Source organism: Sceloporus occidentalis, unplaced genomic scaffold (genome assembly GCF_023333645.1).
Source record: "Sceloporus occidentalis isolate IW3139 unplaced genomic scaffold, rSceOcc1.0.p SCAF_8, whole genome shotgun sequence".
In the NCBI taxonomy this organism is placed as follows: domain Eukaryota; kingdom Metazoa; phylum Chordata; class Lepidosauria; order Squamata; family Phrynosomatidae; genus Sceloporus; species Sceloporus occidentalis.
The window spans coordinates 13351009-13370851 of NW_028316988.1; the positions used below are offsets into that span (position 1 = coordinate 13351009).

Below are 19843 nucleotides of genomic sequence, written 5' to 3' on the forward strand. Positions count from 1 at the left end.
TTTATTATTATTATTATTATTATATTAACATAATCATGGGGTTTTTGTTTTGTTTTGACTTGAGCTTTTGAGGCTGAGAGCCTGTGCCTAAAGGCTAAATCTACACAAAGGCTTCGAGCTGCACAGTAGGCCCAACACGGCTTTGTAAGCGTTGCCAGGCAACGCGGCCTCACCCCACCCGGAAGTTGAAAGGAGGGCACTTCCGGTGTGGGCAGAGCCGTGCCCTCAGTCAAAATGGCGGCGCCCGTGTCGCTTCAGCTGGAGTTTGGGTGAGAAAGGCGCCATTTAAACCAAAATGTGGGGAGTTTTAATTCGGGGAAGGGGCTTTCAATGGAGGAAGGGGCGGCTGTGGGGCGGAGGGCTCCTTTGGGGGCAGTTTGGGAGCCTAAAAGGGGAGAAAATGGGGGGAAATGGGGGCTCAAGGCGAAGCTGGGAGGCTTCTTTGAGGGGTATTTTGAATTGTACATCGTCCCTCCATCTTCGCTAATGTTAGGGGCACAAGACCCCGCTGTGGAAATGGGAAAACCCCATGCTTTTACCTGAGAGGAGGACACTTCTCTAGGAATCTCTAGGTCCTCCAGGGCAACTCTATGGTCAGCGTCTGCCAGGCATTGACCATAGAGTTGCACTGGAGGAGCGTCAAATGCCTAGCAGACTGGCCTCTCTAGGAATCTCTAGGTCTTTCAGGGCAACCCTTGGTTAAGGTTGGCCATAGAGTTGCACTGGAGGACCTAGAGATTCCTAGAGAGAACATATTGATCAAATCCGTGAATAATCAAATCCACAAATATCAAGCCTTTTCTGACTTATGGCGACCCTGTTTCAGGTTTCCTTGGCAGGATTTGTTACCGTTTGCCTTCCTCTGAGGCTGAGAGAGTGTGACTCGCCCAAGAGCCCAGTGGGTTTCAATGGCTGAGTGGAGATATAATGGGATTTCCTTGCCTTCAAGGCATTTCTGACTTAAGGCAACCCTATAATTATAATAATAATTATTATTCATTATATTTATTTGTATCCCGCTCTTTCACGGCATTAAAAACATTAAAAAAAACATTTTTTAAGTTCATTAAATTAAAAAGGATTAAATTATTACAGTATTAAAACAGAAAGTTAGCAAAAGAATAAAACATATTTTATATTAATAATGATGATGATGATGATGATTTTTTTCATTTAAATTACATAACAAACACATAATACACTCAGACTAAAATTCCCTCCCTTATCCCTTATCTAAAATACAATAATCAAACTACAGTTGGCCCTTCTTAGACACAGGCGACCAAAGGATGATCTGCATCACTGAGCGGGAGGGTTGGTTTTTTGGCAAGGTTTGTTTGGAGGAGGTTTGCTGTCGCCTTTCCCTGAGGCTGAGAGAGTGTGACTTCTTGCCCAAGTCGAATGGGTTTCCATGGCTGACTGGGGATGTAATGGGATTTCCTTGCCTGCAAGTCATTTCTGGCTCATGGTGACCCTAAGGCGGGTTTTCTTGACACCTATCATGGGGTTTTCTTGGCAAGATTCCTTCAGAGGAGGTTTGCCATCGCCTTTCTCTGAGGCTGAGAGAGTGTGGCTTGCCCAAGGTCACCCAGTTGGTTTTCATGGCCGAGCGGTGATTCAAACCCTGGTCTCCAGAGTCAGCCCAGCACCCAAACCACTCTCCCAGGCTGGTCCTCATGTTTTAAACTTGGACATTTATAGTTGGTGTCATTGTGTGCCTTCAGGTCATTTCTGACTTATGGCAACTCTGTCCTGAGGTTTTCTTGGCAACATTTGTTCTGAGGGGGTTTGCCATTACATTTCCCCTGAGGCTGACAGAGTATTGTGTGTGTGTGTGTGTGTGTGTGTGTGTGTGTATAATAAAACATTGCCCTATGCCTCCCATAACCGTTCCAAGAGACTGAGGAAAAAACACTATTTGAAGGGCGCTCGATAGAAAGTTCTTCTGTATTTCTAATACGAAATACTTGCCTATTTCACCCCCTTCCCTGGTTTTTCTCTTTGCCATCTCCCTCCTGTCAGTTTCTAATAGGTAAGTCGTCCCATGAGAGAAGGAATTTCTTTACATGTTTTCTAAAGAGTCTCATGGATTTATAAAAGAGGTGTCAAGAAAACCCCATGATAGGGTTGCCTTAGGGTTGCGCCATAAGTCTGAAACTGCTTGAAGGCACACAACAAAACCGCCACCAACAACAGAGTGGATCGCTTGCTTCCATTGCATTTAAAGTTGGGGAGAGGCAAGGTTGTTTCTGTTCCATTCTGTCACTCTCAATACCTTACTGATCATCTGAGCCTTGGCAACTGTCGCACTCCAGCTGTTTGTTGTGGTTGTGTGCCTTCAAGTTATTTCTGATTTATGACAACTCTAAGGCAAGCCTATCACAGGGTTTTCTTGGCGAGATTTCTTCAGAAGAGTTTTTGCCAGTGCCTCTTTCCAAAGCTGAGAGAGTGTGACTTATCTAGAGTTACCCAGTGGGTTTCCATGGCTGAACGGGGATTTGAACTCTGGTCTCCAGAGTCCTTGTCCAGCACCCAAGCTACTACACCACACTGAGCCTAAATAACTCCAGATGTTATTGTACTGCAACCTAGGATTGAGGAGAATTGTTGACCAGAAATATCTAGAAGACCACTCTTTGCCAACCTCTGCCCTAAATGTGTGCAAAGAAAACTACCTGGTCTGTAATGCTTCCATATCGTAGGATGGCAAAGCTCCAAAGCAACTGCCCTTTGCTCCCTCTTTCTTTAGAGTTTGGTGTTCTTGTGGTGAGTGGCCTGTCATTTTAAGATTTAATGATAGCATTTCTTGCATATATAATGTTTATTGCTTCTTATCCAGTTCAGTGAGGCTAGACAGGGGTGCAAAGCAATTGGGAACTAAGTCAGGTTTTCTGTGATGCCTCCAAAGATACTTTAAAGACCCGGAAGAAGATAAAGCTTCAGAGTTAATGAATGGATATGAAATTGGGACATTGGTGTTTATATGAACATGTCACAAGCCAGGATGAAAGAAAAAGAGATTGTCACATTAAGATGGTCTCAATCAGTTATAGTCTACTGAGAAGTCTTTCTTTCCGTCCAAGAATTGGCAATGCTTAAAGCAAATGCTGTTCAGGAAGGAGATTGTGAGACTAGGAAAGCTCAGGCCTTGTGTAAAATTCTTACCCAAAAAGAGCCAGCCCTTGTCCTAAGAACTGGTTTTATTTCGTAGTCAATACCAGAATAATAAAATATGGCTTTAAGAACATGCAGTGCTATTTTTTGTGTGCGTCATGACTGAACTTTCCCCCCAAATACCTAGCTTTAGCATTCAAAGGTGCCTTCCAAAGTCTTTTTTGGGGGGGAAATTTTATTATTGAAATCTAGTAATGAAAACATTATTGTTCGTGTGGGAGAGAGTGAGACTATGGATCTCTGCACTTATGGACGTCTATATGGAGAGTGAGAGAGAGAGCAACATGCCCCTATCTGCTTTTCCCTTGGTCCAGCCCAGGGCCAAAAGACGTCTTTCCACTAAGTATACAGTGGCCAACTTGTTACCCATCATGTAGTTTTTGAACGGTAGCTCACATGATCCCCTGCTATTGCCTATAGTGAGACACAGGTTGCCCACCTTCCATTAAATCTTCATTATCACTTTTTTTTTTTGTCTTAGGGTTCCTCACCCTATACTTAGAAGATACGTTTTGATTATTTAACTGTCACCCTGTTTTTACTTCATACCCAGCTCTACAGACATGTAGTTGTGAGGTAATATATGAATAACCCAAATTTCCAGCTTGTTCTGGTTGAAGCCTTTTTTGAAAACCTCATCAGGCTGTCTTCTATTTAAACCCATCCTCCATCTGTCCTACAGTTGCCTAACATAGCTTTCCCCTTCCCTCCAGATGTGTTGGATAACTTATTTATTTGATTTATATCCTACTTTCCCCCGGAATAGGACTCAAAACAGCTTACAATACACAGTACATTTTAACAAAAATAAACACTATGGGTGCAGATGTTTTAAAATAGCATTAAAGCAGACATTCCATGAAAACAGTATTTTGGAAACATTAAAAATGAAAGCAATTTAAACAGATAAAACAAACAAGAGCGCACCCAGCTGCACATCACTCCACCTTGGCTCATCCAAGGTTGAAGGCCTGTTTAAACAAGAAAGTCTTTGCCTCTTGGGGATTATAGTCCCCAACAGCCACGAGGACTGGGAGCCATGGGCATGGCAGTCCAACAGTTCTAGAGGGCACCCAGTCAGGGAAGGTGGATTTAGCGCTACCTCTTAGTGATAACTGGGTAGCTACTGAGACTCAGCAAAGCAGCGCATGTTTGGTCCTCTCCTCCCCCTTCCCCGCTACCATCTCTTTTCTTGGAAATGCTTAAATGGTTGCTCTATGCATTAGCATTGCAGCTGAGTTTCCCCCCAGCTCAGCGTGTTACAGAAAGGACCTTATCTACCATCGCAGGATCTCTGGGAAGCACAAAGTATGGGCTTGTTTTCACAGCAGGCAGAAAGGGGCCTCTCTCCTGACATGGCTAGGGTTTGTTCTCCTACATGAATCTCCAGATCTGTCTCAAATTAATAACTGCGACTTCAGTTTTCAGATAACAGTGTTTTCTGTGAGCAGGGCAGCCCCAACAGAGCAATCTTTGGGGACAGTAACTGGGTAGAAGTAGTTAGCATTGGAGGCTGCGTTACAAAGACGCCGTTGTCCCCTTCCCCAGAGTACGGCCAAAACACTTGCCTCACGTAACCGGATTTGAAAAGGACTAGGCCTTGGGTTAATATTTCTGCACTGATATATTTCGATATTCACTCCCATGCCTAATGTAGTGATTGCCAAGGAAATATTGATGCCAAAAGCCCAGGCACCAACAAAGTCATAGTTGAACCCTATTTTGAGGCTCATACCCCTGGAATGCAATGCTTGAATGTCACCTCCTTGCTATGCTGGCTGGGGGATTCTGGGAGCTGTAGTCCCAAAAAGTATTTTTTCCAAGTTCTGAGTACATCTGCGTATCTTTAGATGATGGTCAGCCAGGCCTGAACTGTTAATGGGTTCATTGGTTTATGTATTAAAAGTATTTTTAAATCATTTTTCTCCTCACTGGGCCCCCGATGCAGTGATCAAAACAATAAGTTGCTTTTCTAACATTATACCGGTTACTTCTTCAGTCACTGTACTCAATAAAAGAAAGGAATTACTTCTAAAAAGTAGCAGTTCAGGCTCTGTGTTGGACTGCAACTCCCATCATCCCTGACCCTTGGCTATGCTGGATAGGGCTGAGGGAGTTGTGGTCCTGTGGCATCTAGAGGACCTCGTATCCCTCCAAGGTAAAGAACTGATCTCAGTGGAACTTTTTACTGTATTCCCAGAATTAAAATATTAGTGTTTCTATGAATTCTCTTGTGGGATGATGCTTCATGTATGTGTCTGTTTGGTCTTGCCTTTCAGAGGTGGAGCAGAACTCCTGTTCGATGGGATCAAAAAGCATCAGGTGACTCTGCCCAGCCAGCCTGAACCTTGTGAGTATTTGGAGGATGATTGTTCTTGCGAAAAGAGGGCAACGTGTGGCATCGTTGAACAAAAAAGGGGATCATAAATGGGTTTTATTCCCTAGACAATTAGATGCCATTTTAGCAAGCATTTTTATGTTTTTGTAGGTGCTTTTGATCACATTTGTTTTAGTGTTTGTAAGCCACCTGGAGTCCAAGTATTGGGGGAAACGAAGGGACATTAATGAAGAAATAGCCGTAAGAACAACTGTTACTAGCAAGGAAGGCTGAGTCGCTTCCTGTTCCCAGATTTAGCCATTTGTTCTACCTATATAAGGATAACCATTTCTGTCTCTTGATGCTATTTCTGGTTATGATGATCCCATTGCTCCAAAGTTGGTGGTAGAAAGGTTGCCAGGGTAAGGATGGATGGATGGAGAGGGAGGGCGCAGGAGGTCCGTCCGCAGCCCTTTAAACCCCTCAGCAGCAACAGCAGCAGCAGCATTTGGTTCACACGGTTCATGGTGCCAGCTGTTCCTTTCTCCTCTCCTGCCCTCCCTGGCAGGGACTGTTTACTGAGCTCTCCCTTCCCTCCTCCCGGCTCCTGTGCAAAATTGCTTTTCAAAAGAGCCACTTTCTGCTTAATTAAACAATGAGCCTCCCCCCTCTCTGTCCCTCCACACATCTGTAAAGCCCCTTCTGCGGACTCTTTATCCCACAAACTGCTCCATTCTTAACCCCTTTCACTTGTAAATCTCTTCCACCACCGCTCCCCCCTCCCTTGCCAATGGTCTCACTGGTCTTTCTCTCTGCCCCCTGCCAAATTTTGCCTTTCAAGTCAGAAGCTGAGAGAAGTTTGGTGACACTGTGGTGGTCAGGTGGGGGGTATTTTGAGCACTTTTGGGTTCACCACGAGTCTCACAACTTTGGGGCTGGCTGTTGCAGAGCTGCTTCTTAAGACTGGAACACCTAACCGCAGAACAAACAAGATTGGAAGAATCCCCTTCCGTACCTCCAAATCAAGTAAAATATTATTTAAATCAATAATTCCTAAACAGCACTTAACTCCAGCACTTCAAGATTAAGTTGTCTGGGTTTTGGGGGGATAGGACTTGGGTAGATCCAGATTCTGAGTTCCAAAATCAGATGGATTACTTTGGACCAGTCGCTCTTCTCTCAGCCTTGCCTACTTCACAGTGGGTCCTTTCACACAAACAGTTATAGTGCTACGATTTCACTTTACCTGCCATGGCAAAATCCTATGGAATCCTGGGATTTGCAGTATAGGGAGGGAGTGTTTTCAGACAGAAAGTGTTAGTGCCTAACCAAACTACAAATCCCAGGATTCTGTAGGATGTTGCCTTGGCAGTTAAAATGGAACCATAGTGCTAGAATTGTAGTAGTAGGAAAGGGCCCAGGATTAAATAGGAAAAAGAACTATGGATCCTCTCTTTTGTTTCATGCAGCCCTATGCATGTCTACTTAGAAATAAGTCCCATTAGCTTTTCCTACCAGATAAATGAATATAAAATTACAGCCCTAGAAACTTGAAGTGAAGAAGAAACAAAGCCTGAGATTCTTAGGAAGTTAAGATCTGCACCCAGGATTGGTCTCATGAAAGCGTAAACACTGGTTGAATACTTGCTGGCTCTGTGTCAGGGTAGGTAGCTGTGTATAGCCCAGGGGCCAAGTTTCCAGTTGCTGCCCCACTCTGGCAGGGCACTAAAATACCTTGTTTTGCCTCTGTTCTTTAAAATGGAGACCAAAGTGATACTGCATCACTTTCTGGCACCATTTTCAAGAAAAAGAAAATGGAGCGAAAAGACAGTATTTTGGAGAATGCAAAAAGTTGGAGGGTAGCTTGTATATTTGCACATAATTGAGAGGGTTTTGGTGAGTGGTTTCCAATTATCTATAACCAAATGGCTTAAGTAATATAAAATTAGCCTTCAAATAATATTTTTAAAGTATTTAATAAATGCTGTTTTTTACTCCACTAAGTAAGGAAGACGTGGTTCTTTTGTTTTGCCAAACATATTATTGTTGTGCTTTGTTGTCCCTCCCCAAGGTTAGGGAATATTGTCTGCCGTGAGTGAATTTCCACGTTCTGGGCTGGTGGTCCTTCTGGACACTGCAAGGGCTTTGTCCTCCCAGGGTTCTGCCGTTGGCTTTGCATCTTTGCTTGGGCTCTTCCAGGGTGGGGGATAGAGGAGAAAGGGAGGCAGATATGAAATATATCATGTCCCAGAGGATTGCTCCTCATTACCATAACATGCATGTGCCATTTCCATAAATGTGACAGATGCCAAACCTCGCTTGTTGGTGGGGGTTGACCATTTTTCCCTTCCCAGGGGTGAACCGAGCATGCCGTATGTTGTGTTTGGACCTGAGTTCACAGCCTTACTTCCACCACCACCCTATCTCTGCTCTTCACACACATACACATATCTCTTTACACACACAATCATACACCTCCCTGGTCTTACCCTTGGCCTCTTTGCTGTTGATTTTGTTGGAAACAGTAGGTTCTCAGGTTGGATCCTTGTATCTCTACCTAAACTAGGTGTGAGTGGCCCTGACTCACACATCTGTGGCTCTTAAAGTACCTCCTGGGTCTTAATTTAAATTCCTGCCAAGTCAAGCACAACCTAGACACAAGTGCAGCGATTGTCATCCCCAGAGCCTCCAAGCCCCCAGCAGAAAATTGATGTCACTTCGAACGCAGGCTACTGGGAAGGGGAAGAAGGGTGAAAATTGGCCCACCCCACAATTAGACACCCCTGAACTAAAAGGATGGGAAGACTCTTTTCCTCCTGAAACCCTGGATAGCTGCTGGAAGTCAGAGTAGACAGTACTGGTTAGATAGATAAATAATCAGACAGTATAAGGAACCTTCTATCTCTGCCAGCCAGGTATGTTGCATTTGTCCTGGGAACCAAGCCGACATACAGAGGAGAACTGGGATTATTCCAAAATTATCCTTTATTATTATTATTATTATTATTATTGGTGAGCCTTCCATAACCTGGGTCTTCACCCTGTTGGGAATTTGGAGGCATGAGTGAGACCTTCCCATCCTTCTATCCTTGCCCCCTCCAGTCCCCCCCCCCCATGATTTGAAGAGTAAGTCATCTATCAGTCAAGGGAAGGTTACAAATGCTCTCCCCATTCTTGCAAAGGGGTGGGCTGGGGGATAAATGAAGAGGCTCAGCAAAAGCGGCTGGGGAGGGGATGCTTTGTCATGACTACGGGCCAGCGGCTGAGAATGTAGGCGGGGTGATGCTTGGCCGCAGTTAGTGACCTCAGCAAATTGGAGTTGCGCCATGGTCAGTATGATAAATGATCTCCTCCTCTGGGGTGGGGGGGTGGAGGGGGAAGGGAGAGCAAGGTCAAAGTGGGGGGTGAGCAGCAGCCCATGGGGAAGGTGTCCACCAACAGTTCAAGAGTTGACCCCCTCCCTGATGTTGCTGTGCCAGCGCCTTAGTGACCAAGCTCAACATCTTTATTTATGATGGCATCTGTCTTTCCATCTTGAGGTGTCTCCTGGTGGTTGGGTCCTTTTCTTTATTCTTTTTGGAATTACCTCTCTTGGTTGCTCTGTCCCCCTTGCACCTGCTCCAACTTCAAGACGGCTGTCTTGTTATTTTATTTATATCCCACCTTTCTCCCAGTATGAGACCTAAGGCAGCTCTCTCATCTGGTCTCCACACCACTAAAGCAGTAGCATGTAAGCTGGGTTGATTGATGATGGGCTTTATGTCTTTAACAGAACTTTTGGTACCAGAGGCAGAAATATCATGCAAGGAATCAGGATAAGTTCCTACACCACAAAAAAGGAAGAGCAGTTCAACATATTTCAGCCAAGTCAAAACTGACAATATAGTTTGCTATCCGTGGATTTAAGCATCCGTGAACGGCAAGCCCTGTAGTCGCCAATAGTGGTGCGTGCACACAGCCACACTAGCAGCTGCGTACACGTTGTGCCACTATTAGGTATACCAGGACTTAATGTCCCATGTTTTTTTGTATCCGTGGGGGGTTCTGGAACAGATCCCCCTCAGATACCAAGGTATGACTGTATGTGTATGTGAAATAATTAATAATAATAACATTAACAACAACAACAACAAATAGAGGTCAAGTAAGCCTTGCATAAGTAGAGACAAATATTTTCAACCTTCTGTTGGAGATCATCTGAAAGCTTCTTTCAAAATTCATCCAGGAATTTATTTTTCTTTCACCAGCCTATACTTCTTTATGATTTCCATTTTGGGAGGCAGACTTATAGAACCCAGACGTATAGCACTTACAGCCCCAAAGAGTATATAACTATAAATGTAGGCTCTAAAATTTAAAAAAACACCTGAAGCCTTTCTCTTGTTTGCTTTTTTCTTTCTTTCAGGGGATATTCGGAACTTGCTGGTGTGGATTAAAGAGAACCTATTGAAAGAGAGACCGGAGTTGTTTGTACAAGGAGAATCTGTGTGGGTATAACACTTGCCCAGATATTGTGGGAAGGAAGTAAACAGACCCTGAAGACAATAACCTTTGGCTCATTTGCTCAATTCTGCATGTTGACTGGGGCTGGTCCTATCTGGGTGGACAAAGAGTAACTACTGAGGATTTCTGTTCAGAGCTAGGTTCCATTGAATCCAATGGTAGTTTCATCAAACCCTATGCAAGCATTGTAAAACCTCACCACAAACTGCCTTGGATCTGCTGCTACTGAATTTCATTGGGTAACTGCCTGTATTCAATGAGAAAGAAAGAATCTCTCCCTCTCATGGTACATGAACTCAGAGGATATCTCTCTCTCTCTCTCTCTCTCTCTCTCTCTCTCTCTTCCTCACACCCTGCATGTTTGTGTGTATATTTTGCAGTTTGCAATCATTTTTCTCATTTAATGTGGTAGTTACACTGGTGAGTCTGTTTTGGCTTTTTTGAGAGAGAGAGAGAGAGAGATGTGCTGTGTCTAGCTTCCTTGTTCCTCTGTCCAGTGAAACCAAGGCTAAAAAAAGCAGACATGTTTGCAGGACCAGAGTTTGCTCTCTTATCCCTTTTCCCTGTCTTTTTTTTATTCATGCACAGTTAAAATCAGACAATCTTGCAGCTTTTTGACTGGCAGACAAACAAAATATATAGCTGGGGCTGCAGAGGGAAGGAAAAACCCAGCCAGCCCCGTGGTGCATAATTCCTTAAACCCCGATCCACCCACCTCCTATCTATCCTTGGTAGAACATGGCTTCTTCTGTGTCCCACAGTTCTCCTTGCTGTCTTAATGCAGCCAGCCTTCAGACGGAGTCAGCTGTTTGGAGAACAGTCAGAGTTGCACAGCCCTCTTGGTATTTCTCCTCATTCCACCTTTCCTTTAAAAAAACCCCCAACTTTAATCTTTCAAAAGCACAGAGCCCTCCTCTGCGGTGAGGTGGGGGTGGCGTTAGGGAGGGGGCGTTGCGCGTTCGTCATCACCCTGTGTGTGTGTTTGTGAGCCAGAGGAGTGTACGCCAACCAGGTCCCCCCACCAGCCACCCCCCACGGCAGCGGGAACATCATTTCCAGGGCTCTGCCAGGAATCAAAGCGGGGGAATCCCCTTGTCTCTGATCCAAAGGCTTGGGGTTGATCCTGGATGCTTACTGCCACTCAGCCACAGGGTCTGCAGTTGCTGCCTGTAGCCGCATCAACTTGCATGTGCTTCATCTGCAGGGCATGGATTTCAGTTACAGAGGCTGAGCTAGATTATTTTGAGAAGCCGATAGCGCTAGACCCAGAGCCATCTTGCAAAGAGAGCCTCTCTCTTTCCCTGCACGAGACAGTATTCATGTGAGAGTGTGGTAGCTTTTATGCAGCCCAAGCCACCCATCAATACAAGGGGGAGGTATGGGAAATCTTGAGGAAACCCCACGGTTTGTAAAAGGACAAGACATGTTTACTAGTAGGGTGAAGAAAAAACTGGAAGAAAAACTAAGTGTTCTCAGTAGCCAGAGAATGCTGGCTGACTGGCTTTTAGTTTTAGGTTTTTCTGGGTGGGAAACTGTAGACCAGGAGGTGAGGGAATGGAACGCAGCACCCAGAAACCTCCACTGCAGCACCTCCTCGTTGCGACATTTTGTTGTGTTGTACAAGCTGTGTGCATTCTGGGATTGTGCCAAGTGTGAAAGCTGGAACTGAACACAGATTTTAGTAACCCCCAATCTCTGAAGTTGCACAAGGCTGGGGGAACCTTTTTTAGTCTTTATATTGGTGTGATGGAATTGCTGGAAAGATGCAGTGTGAGCCACTGGTGTGGTCTGTGAAATCAGTCTCTGCTGTGGGGTCTGAAGCAGTCACTTCTTGAGATTTGTACTTGATAACAAGCTGAACATGAGTCAGCTGTGTGAGGCGCAGCAAAAATGGTGAATATGATTGTAAGCTGCTGTTGTTTCAAAGTTCACGAGCTTTGTAGCAGGAATAGTTTCACTTGATTCCAGGCTATCCAGAACATCTCTGCGGTACTGTGTCCTGGTACAGGTGCTGCCTAGAATCAGGGATGGGAATACCAGATGTTATGAGACTGCAGCTCTTAGCATTCATCACTATTGGTTGTGGCATATGGGAGCTGCAGTCCCACAATATCTGGAAAGTTGTCACACAGAAGAGGGTGAAGAGCTATTCTTTACTGCCAGACAAGGCAGCACTGGATCTGATGAGCTTAAGTTAAAGGATTAATGATGGCTGAGCTTTAGGAGACACATCTGGAGAGTTCAAGTTGATGGCAATAGGATGAAAGGTCCACAGGGTCGGAATGGACTCTTCATCACAGGAGAGTTTCAGCCAGGAGCTGGGTAGCAACCAGCCTGTCCTATCTGTGGTACCTTCCACAACCTACCATCCTGTTCAGCTTGTTATTGTTGTGTGCCATCAGGTTGACTTTGATTTGTGGCAACCCTCTCCTTGGGTTTTCATGGCAGGATTTATTAAGAGAAAGTTTGGAATTGAGATCCTATCCGCTGTTGTTATGTGCCTTCAAGCTGACTCTGATTTATGACAACACTTTCTTGGCTATATTTATTCAGAGGAGGCTATCAATGCTTTCTTGTGAGGATGAGAATGTGTAACTTGCCAGAGGTCACCCAGTGGGTTTCCATGACTAAGGGGAGATTCAGACCCTGGTTTCCCAATCTTAGTTCAGCACTCAAACTGATACACTGTGCTGACTCCCTGTCCATCTAATAGCTCCTCTCTTTCCTTGCAGGCGGCCAGGAATCTTGGTCCTTATCAATGACTCTGACTGGGAGCTGATGGTTCGTATGTCTTCTACCATTTTGTGTTTGCTTATTTTTGTAGCTCTCTTTTACCAACTATACTGTGCATTTCTCTTCTGAAATTAGCTTGAATAACTGCTTCCCCAGATATTTTTTGGGTGGAGCGAAATGGAAGGGAAGGAGGTAAATGATGCAAAACTGACTGGTTGTGGGGAGACAATGGAGGAAGATGGTGTTGACCAACCTTCTCTAGCTTGGTGATCATAAATATGTTGTGCTATAACTCCCAGCATCCCTAGTTGGTCACTTGGTTTATAATATGTCAAGGACTCCTCAAAGTAAGTTATAAAGCAAGGACTATGACTGCCAGAAGACCTCAGCCCCAGTATGTCCACTTGATATGCTCCTCAGAGCTTGGAAAATTGCTCTTTTGGACTGCCAGATATCCCCCGTGATCATGTATTGTGGGGGATTTCTAGAAACTGTAATCCAAAAGAGTAACTTCTCCAAGCTCTGGTCTTTCTTGACTGTTTTTGAGGTCCCTCTTGTGTTTCCCTCCAAAAGACATTTTGCAACCCTCAGGGGGGGAAAAATCTTGTTAACAAACCTCTCTCTTCTGAGCTGTTTTGATCACATAAAGGCTGGAATTTGGAGAACTGACTTTACTGTGACTACCTATGAAAACAGAGAAATCACATCCTCTCTTTCTCTCTCTCCTTTTCCTTCTTTTCATCAGGGGGAGCTGGACTATCAACTCCAAGACCAAGATAATGTGGTTTTCATCTCCACCTTACATGGTGGTTAGATTGCCAGAGAAGCCACACACAAAAAAAGGACACTAAACACAACAGAAATGCCGAGCTGGGAAAGAACCTTCCTGGGTCTCTCTTTCTGTCTTTGTCCAAGATGTGTCAAACCAGATCTGGTTCCTCATTAGGTCCTTTCTTCCTCCCGCCTGCTCTTTTGACGCCCAGCTCCTCCCACCCTCCGCCTTGGCTCTCGACCCTTTGTCCTGGACGGGAGATTGGAATGATTTCGGCATCAGATCACCCTCTTCTTTGCTCCCGGAGACTCACACCCTCAAACAAATGACTGAAAGTGAGCTCTTTAGAATGTGGGGCACAACTGCGGCTGGGATGCAGCTGAGCATCAGAGCAAAGCTCTTTAGGCTTTGCTGGCTGACTTGCACCCAATGAGTGTCTTTACCCGCTCTTGTTTTTTCACTCTTTCTCTGTGCTCCCTGCCAATGGGACTGAGATCAAAGAACGGGGATATTCCTTCACCTCTTCTCATCCAGTCCTTGGATCAGGGAACAGCCTTTTTCCAGTCCCTGCCAAGAAAAGGACTGCAGTTGTCTGCCTTTGCTGTTATCAGCTCATCTGTACTTTGGCTGCCAGGCATGGATTTCAGTAGTGTGGCTCTTGAAAAGCAGACCAACTTGAAAATGATGACACTGGACTTGCAACCATGGAAAGTTCATTCCCTTGCCACTTTAAATATATATTTCTGATTTTTAAGCATCTTTTAGAGACAGTGCCTGGTCATATTTCTTTCTTTGCCGCATGTCTGTGTTTAATGTATTGCTTTTAAAATCACAAGATCAGCACCAGGATCGAGGAACATGCGGCCCTCTGGATGTCGCTGGACCACAGCTCCCATCAGCCCTAGTGAGTGTCCAGAACCAAGGAATGATGGGATCTGTGGCCCAGGTTCCCCATACCTCCACTGTTTGGTGTGTTGTGATAAAATGGCAATATTCAAACAGAATAATGAGTTAGGAAAATCCTGAATTAACATGAATAAGCTGTGTTGGTCTTCCTGCTAGCTAGAGCAGATGAATAAACCAGTCATGGTTTCCTTAGTGTTGCATCTGAATCTTGGTTTGTTCTGTTCTTAACAAGTCGGGATGATAAACCATCCATCTTCAATCTTTTAAACTAGGTGGAAGCCTAGAGACTTAGATTCGGGTTCAGCCAGGAGCTCATGTGGTTTGGAATTGAACCAATGTTAGTCTTGGCTTGACACACATAAAATGGGATTTATCACATCCTATTTAGTAGGATGGGTGTGGTGCTCAACAACAGGACAATAAAAACAGCTTAGACAGTGACAGAGTGCCATGTGAACAATTTTAGATCATGTTGCCACTTCTCTAAAACATTGTGATCTGGACTGTGTAGGTCAGTGGGTTGTTCTTCTTGTTTTAACTGTGGGCTTTCAAGGTAGTCTATGAGATCATGGCTGTGAGATCATGTTGAAAACAAAGGGGAAATGCTTAGGAGCCAGAGGTATGTATTTTTTGTTTGAAGAAGGCAGTAAAAGAGACCCATATACACAGACACACCAATTCAGACTCCAACTTGACATCCTTCATATGTTTTCCATGATCTTCCATCACATCTGACTGTTGGCTGTGCCAGAAGGGGAGGATAGGAGTTGTCATCCAACACATCTGGATAGAGAAGGATGTAGTATGTAGTATGACTATATGTTGGTATAGGTTTAGCCATATTGGCCTTATGTCTCAATGATTTCCTGCCAACCCCTCAGGTCACCTTCTCAAAACCCATCTTTTCTTTCAATCTTTTGGTCCAACTCCTCGGTCTGTCTCTTCTTCTAAACCTATCTAACTTAAGTGTAACATTCCAGCCCAGCTCCTTTCCAGATAGATGCCACGTGTGCCACACTTGAGTGAGTCTAATAAAGGTTTCTATAAAGATTTGAATTTTGTTTTGACTTATGGATTGTGTGGCTACTTCTGTGTGGTTGTTTTTGATCCTAAGAACAGGGAGCTGAACTGAATGCATATTCTTTCCTTGCTTCTGTTTTCTTCCACCAACCCCTTCAACTGTGTTGAATTTTGGATTATACGCGTTTTGGAGCAGAGGATTGTCCTCTTGTTCTGCACCAGGCTTACTGGTAGGGCAGTGAAACCAAACACTTTAGATAAGAGTGAGTTCTTCTCCCTCTTTGTAAAGAGACCGCTGATTGAAGACCTCAGCTTTGTGTTCTGTACGCACAGCCAATGGAATAAATTCACAATGATGGACTGCAGGATTATAATAGTTTTTTCCTCCCAATTCTGATTTTATTATGTTTTTATAACCACTATATACGTCCAACAGAGAAACAATAATTGTATCGCCCAACAGGGAAGAAAGGTTAACAGCGCAGGGTTTGAAGCCCTGGATGTTTATTGCCTACACACAGAAATTTAAGGCAGACTCTTGCCTTTTTATGTTGTGAGAACCTTCTCAGTGTAGCCTTTAATGATCAGTTTAAAAACCTGACTACTTTCCAACAGAATTGGTAAAAATAAGCAGCGAACTGAAACTGAAGAACCCAGCCTATTCTACACTGGTTGAGGCATTTGGGGACTTGTAGTTCAAAAAGGAACTTTTCCATGTTCTGGCCACAGCAAGTTAAACTTTAATTTTCTAGAAGAAAGTTATTCATGGAGTTTGCATTTTTCAGAGTAGAATTTGGGGTCCCTGCTTCTAAAATCATTCATCACAAGGCTGATCTGGGAGAGGAAAAATATTTACAGTGTTCCAACCCTCTCCCACAGTTGAAAAGTTAGTATGGCTGCTTAGAAGGAATCTTTGTTTTGAAGAGTAAAAACAAGACTTGTAATTTCCCAGCTTCCAAGACATTTGGTTGGAAGATTCTTCCCTAAAGAAATTTCTTGCTTTCAACAGTACCTTCTAGCACATAAGTACCGTGTTTAAAAAACATGTGCTTTCCCCCCCAATGCCCTCAGAATTCATTCTAGCAACTGGTGTCTTAATACAGTGGTTTCTGTTTAAACAGAACAAACCACTTGGCTTTTAGTGCACAGCCTGCCTTCATGATTTTGTACAAAAACAAACAGGAATGGATGGAATAGCAGATAGAAGATTTAAGCCCAAATTTCTCTCTTTCCTTATCAGAACAGCTCTCTGTGTTTCTCTCTATCCTTTGGATGTAAGACTGACTGGAAGCCTTAATGGAGAAGCAGGGACTTGTAGTTCTGCAGATGTTGGACTGCAGCTCCCATCATCTGTAGTCAACCTAGACATTCATCAAGTTGCCCACCCTTAAACTGGGTGATCACCATCTCCCAATCTGCCTTCCAGATGTGTTTGACTATAACTCCCATATACCAGCAGCCCAATATTGGTAGTGGTCCAACTTATGTGAAAGATGAGTTTTGGTAGTGAAGAGTACAACATAAGGGCCTTCCTGAATATCTGTATAAGGTTTTGCACGAGCAACAGGAAATGAAATACTTCATTGCCATGCTGTGTTCCCTGATAGTTTAGAGCAAATGGTTGCTGCTATTGTACCCTACCATTAGCCAAAATAAGGCAGTACCTTAAGACAACAGATGATGGGGGTCAGCAATGTGTTTGTCACATGGCTAAGTGGTCTGTCTGTCTTCCTGGGTGGTTCAAGCTCCTTTTCAGGAAGCAAGTATGGCCATCACAGGATGAACTTGCCCTAGAGAACACCATAGTAATGGCATCATATGGTAAAGAAGACTGGTGGTGGTGGTATTCCACATACACAACCTGGAAGGAGGTAGAGGATAAGGCAGTGGTGATACTGGCAATAACCACATTCTCCACCAATGGCCTGAGACACTGTGGTAGCAATGCCCAGGTCTCCATCCTGAAAAGGCAGAGGATGTGGTACTACTACCTGTGTGTCTACCCACACAAATCCATCAGTCAACATCAGGGGCCAGCTCTGGAGACCCATGCTGAGCAGTCATGGGTGCTCTCCAGAGCACCAGAAGCCTGCAAGGGTGGGAGCAATAGCAAACCCTGCCAACTGAGGGGACCACCTTACAGAGGCTAATAATAAGACTGGGCCTTCCATTTCCCCTAAACTGCCCTGCTAACTCCAGGTGTGGTGCAGGAGTACTCAAATAGCAGTCCAGTCAGCTTCTGCTTATGGAGAAGACGCACTGTTTTGTTCTTTGTCTTGGGTAGCAAAATGTCTAATAGAGCAGCTTTAATGTCAGAAAAAAGCTACTTCTATATGGGAGGGGTGACCAAGTGTGTATTTACACAGAGCCAGTGTGTCATAGTGCTTTGAACGTTGGACTACACCTCTGGCAGACCAACGTTCAAACCTCTGCTCAAACCAAGGGATGTTCCACCTTGGGCAAGTTCTGCTCTCTCAGCCATACAGAAATGCAATGGCAAACGTCCTCTGAATAAATCCTTCCATGAAAACCTTAAGATATAGAGTTGCCATAAGTCAACATCAACTCAAACACATATGACAATATGAATTTGTATTCACAATCAAGAGCTATCTCTTCTTTTAGATCCCCAGCTGATACATTTAGCAACAGATTGAGGGAGACCATACCATTTCAAACCACAGGGAGAAGATTCTGAATGCTTCCTTGCAAAAACGGGAGCCAAATCTCCCTGCAAGTGGAAAGCTAGCATAACCTGGAAGAGTATGAGATGCTTTTCTAACAGCCATCTAAGCATGTAGCTGTTCTTGCCTGTTATGGCAAGGATTTGCCAGAACTGAATGCTGCATTGTGAATTTAGTGAGGAGGTGGGGAATGTACAAGGCGGTAGTGGAACAGAGCAGTTACTAGGACCCTGCATGTGCCGTGCTGTGAGGAACAGCTAGATGTAGTGCATCCGTAAGGTTGGAGGAAGCCTCTTGCTTTTGGTGGGTTTGGGGTGGAGCTACTCCTGGGTCTGCAGCTGTACTTGGGTGAGACTGGCATTAGCCACATGGGTTTCAAATAATTGCAATAGCAGACATGGACATTGCAGGATTAGGCCTTTTCCAACATGATCAGCACCACAAACACGCATGCAGCCCCACTATCACTGTGCAAGAAAAGATCTCAGTTTTGAAGCTAAGGGTATTCATCCTTCTCATCCCTTCACTACAATTTTACTCAGCTAAAGTGGTGCCATAATGGGATACATCAATATGTGCTATATTCAATGGGGGAAAAGAGTAGTATTCAAAGATCCAAATCACTCCATGTATTTGATGAAGTGGCCCGATGTCCAAAAAAGTTTATGCCAGACATTCCTCTTTCTCCTCCAAGGTGCTGGTGGATTCCTTTACCTCTTCTGATGTGAAGAAAAAAATTAGGTGGGAGAAGCTTGTCTTGTCCGAATACTGCTGAAGGGAGAGAAGCTGCATCTGCTAGAATTCTTGCTTTTAAGCTCTATGCAATATAATGTTAACCATGTTATATTGTTAATATAAACCCGATAGACAGACGGATGCTCCCCATTCTTGTATGGCATGCAGAGGATTTTAATAAGGGCTGACCCAGGGAATGCAAGATGAATAATTATATTGAGGTTGGTTATTCTATGACCAAGGCAGTGGGGACATTTGTACAGAGAAAAAGATGCATCTAAGATTTTATAGGGGTATCTGGGTGGGAATTTTTTAAGCACCATCATTGAAGTTTGATTTTTTTATATCATCCCTTTTGTCCTCTCTGAGCCTTAGGTGTGTCTATATGACAGAGAAGGGAATCATGCAGCCCTCCAAGTGTTGCTGGGCTAGCCAGCAGAGTCAGTGGCAAGGAGTGCTGGGAGCTGCAGTCCCATAACATCTGGAAAACCACATGATCTTCCCTCCTGTCCTCTTGGGAAAGAGTAGATAAAACCTTCAAAGAAAATACATTGCTAAGATACTGAAAAATGGTCCTTAAATGCTAAAAACTTTTTTTTTTGGGGGGGGGGGTTTACAGGTGCACAGCCACTATGCTTTATGAAGACAAAACTCTTCTGAAAACTTTTTGGGATAAAGAAGGGGGTGGTTATCCATCCCTTTCTGAGGCAGGTTAGACTATGACTCCCATCATCCCCAACCACTCTCAGCTGTGCTGTTTGGGGGGGGGATGGTTCAGGTGATCCCAACACTTCCAGTGGATGCCAGTTTAGGAAGAGCTGGGTTCAATAATCCCATAGAGCACTTGCTTAGGCTTCAATCCTGGGTGCTTACTTACCTGGGAGTAAGTCCCAGGAGACTCAGTGGGTTTTGCTTCTGCATAGATTTGTGAAGCTTGGATAAGTCAGGCATGATGGGATGATCATTGGGGGTTTTGGGATCATGAAGACCCACTGCAAT

General features: G+C 44.3%; 1 protein-coding gene across 4 annotated transcripts in view; it reads left to right on the forward strand.

The window, feature by feature from the left end:
• Positions 1-216: 216 nt before the first annotated feature.
• URM1 (ubiquitin related modifier 1) overlaps positions 217-19843 on the forward strand; it is a 30907-nt gene continuing 11280 nt past the window's right edge. For 2 of the 4 annotated variants that reach the window (XM_089534823.1, XM_089534824.1), the window contains exons 1-4: positions 217-269; positions 5454-5524; positions 9897-9978; positions 12727-12775. In XM_089534823.1, coding sequence (XP_089390949.1) covers positions 235-269; positions 5454-5524; positions 9897-9978; positions 12727-12775 — 237 coding nt within the window. In that variant the 5' untranslated portion in view covers positions 217-234. Of the gene's footprint in view, positions 270-5453; positions 5525-9896; positions 9979-12726; positions 12776-13472; positions 14598-18803; positions 19121-19843 lie in introns of those variants that run through there. The other 2 variants (XM_089534821.1, XM_089534822.1) reach the window with 2 other exon arrangements.